The following is a 4070-nucleotide window of genomic DNA, read 5'->3' as shown; positions in this document are numbered from 1 at the left end:
GCTAATGGCAGATGCATAATCTGCTATTACAGTACATTCAAACACTGCAGCTGTTCACGTTCAGCCCCAGTATTTCGATGGTGTTAGCACTTTATGAGCTAAATGTTACAAGTGAAACCCAACGGTTATACACCGGGTCACACTGAGTGCTGAGCCAAAGTTATTAACAAGCAAACAATTCCGAGCAGAATCAGCTTAATGCTACATCTAAAACCTAATGGTTATGCACCGGATTACACTGAGTGCTGAGCCAAAAGTTTTACCAAGCAAACAATTCTGAGCAGATATCGGTTAAACTAGCTGTCGCTACCTATTTGCTTTTATGCACATTGATAACATGGCTATTAGGCTACACAGCTTTCCTGCACATTGATAAAATGGCTATTAGGCTACACTGCATAAGAAGACTGTCAGTTGTAAATTAGGTGTAGTTATAAAGGCACTAAAAGCATTACAGTAAAGCAAAGGCAGCAGTTGTTTTTAACACGAGATATCAACTACATACACAGACAATTATTGCAGGTATCGGTTAGTTAAAATGGGCAGAGAAAGGACTTTACACTAAAATACAATGAAAAACATATAATTATCAAACCTAAACTACTAAATGTTAAATTCAAACTAGAAATTTTAAAAAAGATGCCTATTTTATAAGTGCAAGAAAGCACTTGGGGATGTGTGGTTTAACTCAAATATGACTGAATGGAAAGTAGTGGCATTAGTTTTAAGTGATTGGACATGATTTTTGTTCAAAAAATACTTCAGATGTCACAAGAGACGGTGGTAAAAATTTCTGGTAAAATTATCTGTTTGGAATTCTACTAATTTAATTTAACGAACTCCATGTTAGAGATTACAAAGAAAAATGACATTAACCTTCACACATGAAATATTTGCTCAGGAATTATGCAGCATCAGATTACTGTATTCTGAAGAGTCCCTGAATAAGACTGGGATCTGCTGCTTCTTGTGAAATAATCTCTTTCCTCACTAAAAGCATTTCTTAGTACTGTGAGTAATGATTTTTTGAAAATCTCTCTGACATGTTGACCCATAAATACATATAGCATAGTATTAATACAGCTGTGAAAATATGCAAAGCCTATTGCAATAGGAACTCCAAACTTAAGTGCCCTTTCTATTTGGTAATCATTCCTTTCAGAATTCCTGTATACTATTTCTATCAAATCAAACACATGATAAGGGAACCAGCAAATTATAAAAATTACAATTAGAGCATAAAATACAGTAGAAGTTTTGCTCTGATTTGCATTGTTGATTCTTTGTATTCGCCAGAGAATTGAAATATAGCAAATGATTATGATGGAAAATGGAATTAAAAACCCATATATGAATCTAACTGCAAATAGGGCATTTTGTCTTCTCTTCACTATATCTTCTGTATTTTCCTTCTCATAATCCTCCAAAAATAAAAGCGATGTATAGCACTTTGTTGGTCCTAAGTAACTAGAGACTGTCATTGTCTCAGTAAATATGAAGTAAGGCAGACTCATGCCAATAGAGCTCATTGAGGCAAGAAAAACTACAAATGATGCTAACTTTAATGTTCTGTGGTTATGAGACCAAACTGGAAAGACTACTACAAGCATTCGATCAAGACTGATGATCATTATAAGAAAATTGCTGGCAAATATATTGAAAAATTCAACGGTAGTGTTTAGTTTACATGCAAATGCTCCAAAGGGCCAGTGAAAGTTAAGTATTCTGTATGTGATGCTCCAGGGAAGGGTAAGTGTGAAGAGAAGGTCAACAGTTGCAAGGCCCTGAAACCAGAATGTATTCACTGTCCTTTTCATTTTGAAACCAGTGACCCAAATGACAAGACTATTTCCCAATGCTCCCAAAATAAAAGTAACGCTATAAAATACAACAATGATCATGTTCAGAGAATTGTCATGCTGTTCTTCATATTCATTGTAAACGTCATTTTCTTCTGAATAATTACTTTCTTGCAATGGTTCAGACATCTTGGCCAGAATTTCAAAAGGATAACCCACAGGCTGTATGTTCAAAGCTCTGCAACACATATTATAGTAAGAATAGGTCAGTATATACAGTTTTGTGTTTAATTATTCCTTATGACCTAAGTCCTCAAAATTACTGTGTATATTTTTATATGGACTTGGTCCTAAATCTCAATGTCAGACTGGTAGACCACTTAACAGAAAAAAATCAGCTGAACAAACTCCTTAAATGGTATAAAGATTGAGATACTTACCTATTGCATTCACACCACACACACACACACACTAAATTCATTACTATGTAGCATCAGTGCATTAAAACACACAAACACATGCACAACATGCACATCTTACATCAAAGATAAGCCACAATGCACCATTATGGGGAAGTAGGCCTCCACAGAAATTATATTACCAACTCCAAGATTGTTCTTACCTTTAGGATAAGTGCTGGCTGGGACACGGGCTTGCATAAACACCTGTCTTGTGCAGCACCAACTCTTGCATCTTTTGCAGATCCTCCAGCAAACAAACAAACACACAATGCAGATTACCACTTGCACATACATGCCACCATCGAACATACACCACAAGCAGTACCTCCAAACACACACACACACACACACACACACACACACACACACACACACACACACACACACACACACACACACACACACAAACTACAAGCAACCAAGCATGCTTTTTGTTACACATGCCTCAACTCCCCTAGCTGCACTTACCATGCACTATACTTTTGACTATTCACTAAAAATGAATAAGTAAAATAAATGAATACATGCAAACAGTCCCACTATTGCCTTTTGCTTTCCCATAGTTCATTGGACCAGCAAAGAGCAGAAAGATGGGAAATATTAAAAAAATCAACCCCGGGATTCATGAAGCCTGCACCAGGCGCCAGAGTAGCGCTGGCGATCTAGCGCCAAATATGGCCGCCAAGTGATTCAGGTACGAGTGGTTTCCACATGCACTACCAGCGTACGCCAGAGCTGTGCAGCTCCCAGTGCATGTATGCTAATTGCCCCATGCACAGCAGTGTAGCATGCAAATGAAGGTATATAGCGATTCATGAAGTGGTGCAGGCATATCGTAAGCATGTAGAAATGTAAACCAAACAAAATGGTTTATATTTTGTCAAGCAAAACCGGAGCCATGAAAGCGGACCAAATTTACGTATTATAATGTTAATATATGCCAATGGCTAAATATATAGCCAATGGCATAAAACAACATGCACAACATATAAAATATAACACTTAATGTCATGGCCACACTAATGCAAAGTAAAACCGCAGTGCATCTTTGTGCAAATGGGATCACAAGGAAAATATATTTAGATGTCAAAAAACTGCAATGTAACACAATTCATGATATCCCCATAATAGTCAATGGCATGCATGCTACACCACAACCATGGCGCAACAGTTGCTAAGGGTCTGTGACAGTGTTCCGTGCGGTAACTAGGAATTAGCAGTCAATGCCATGCAAATGAGTCAAGTAATACTGAATCTCAAATGCCCCGCTGGTGTAAGGATGTACCACATGGCATAGCAGTATAAAACCGTGGAGTGGCCTGGAGGTAAACATGACATCAAGAGAGGAGCGCGCTACCGTAACTGTAAGCACATTGGATAATTGCTAATCTGTGTTGCCTGTTGCTAAGCAAAGCCGCAGGATAGGGGTGTGGAAGTAGCCATAACTTTGCTTAGCTGAGAGCACACAAGGTAACTGAAAGTTCATGTGAATGTGGATGAAAACGCTCACAAAACTCGGTAAATGGCTGTGCGCGGTGCGCACCACAGCTAAAAAAGGAAGGATACGGGAAGACAAAAAGGAAATGCTGCAGCATGGTAATTGGAGTACAAATTAGTAATTAACACCTAGAAGCTCACTGTGGACCATAGATAGCAGCTACCTGCAGAACAGGAAAGGGGTGGTGCCGTACAGCAAAGAAAAGAGAACTGTCACAGCAGAACAAAGCAAACTTGCAGTAGATCAGCTACATAGCACATTTCCCAACACAATCCTGGGTTGTGAAAGTACAAAACAAGAAAGCCGGCAGCT

The 4070-nt window shown here is 38.5% G+C and overlaps 1 protein-coding gene across 1 annotated transcript; it reads right to left on the bottom strand.

Annotated features, from left to right (window-relative positions):
• Positions 1-914: 914 nt before the first annotated feature.
• Positions 915-1988, bottom strand: LOC122808399 (C3a anaphylatoxin chemotactic receptor-like). The gene has a single exon (XM_044079363.1). It carries the CDS (start codon positions 1986-1988, stop codon positions 915-917), a length of 1074 nt encoding a protein of 357 aa, XP_043935298.1.
• Positions 1989-4070: the final 2082 nt, after the last annotated feature.

Source organism: Protopterus annectens, chromosome 8.part0 (assembly GCF_019279795.1).
Source record: "Protopterus annectens isolate FY-2018-M chromosome 8.part0, PAN1.0, whole genome shotgun sequence".
In the NCBI taxonomy this organism is placed as follows: domain Eukaryota; kingdom Metazoa; phylum Chordata; order Ceratodontiformes; family Protopteridae; genus Protopterus; species Protopterus annectens.
This window is presented reverse-complemented; position numbering and strand designations above follow the sequence as displayed.

Coding starts and splice junctions, on each gene's coding strand:
- LOC122808399 (XM_044079363.1), bottom strand. CDS start 1,988: ATGTCTGAACCATTGCAAGAAAGTAATTATTCAGAAGAAAATGACGTT.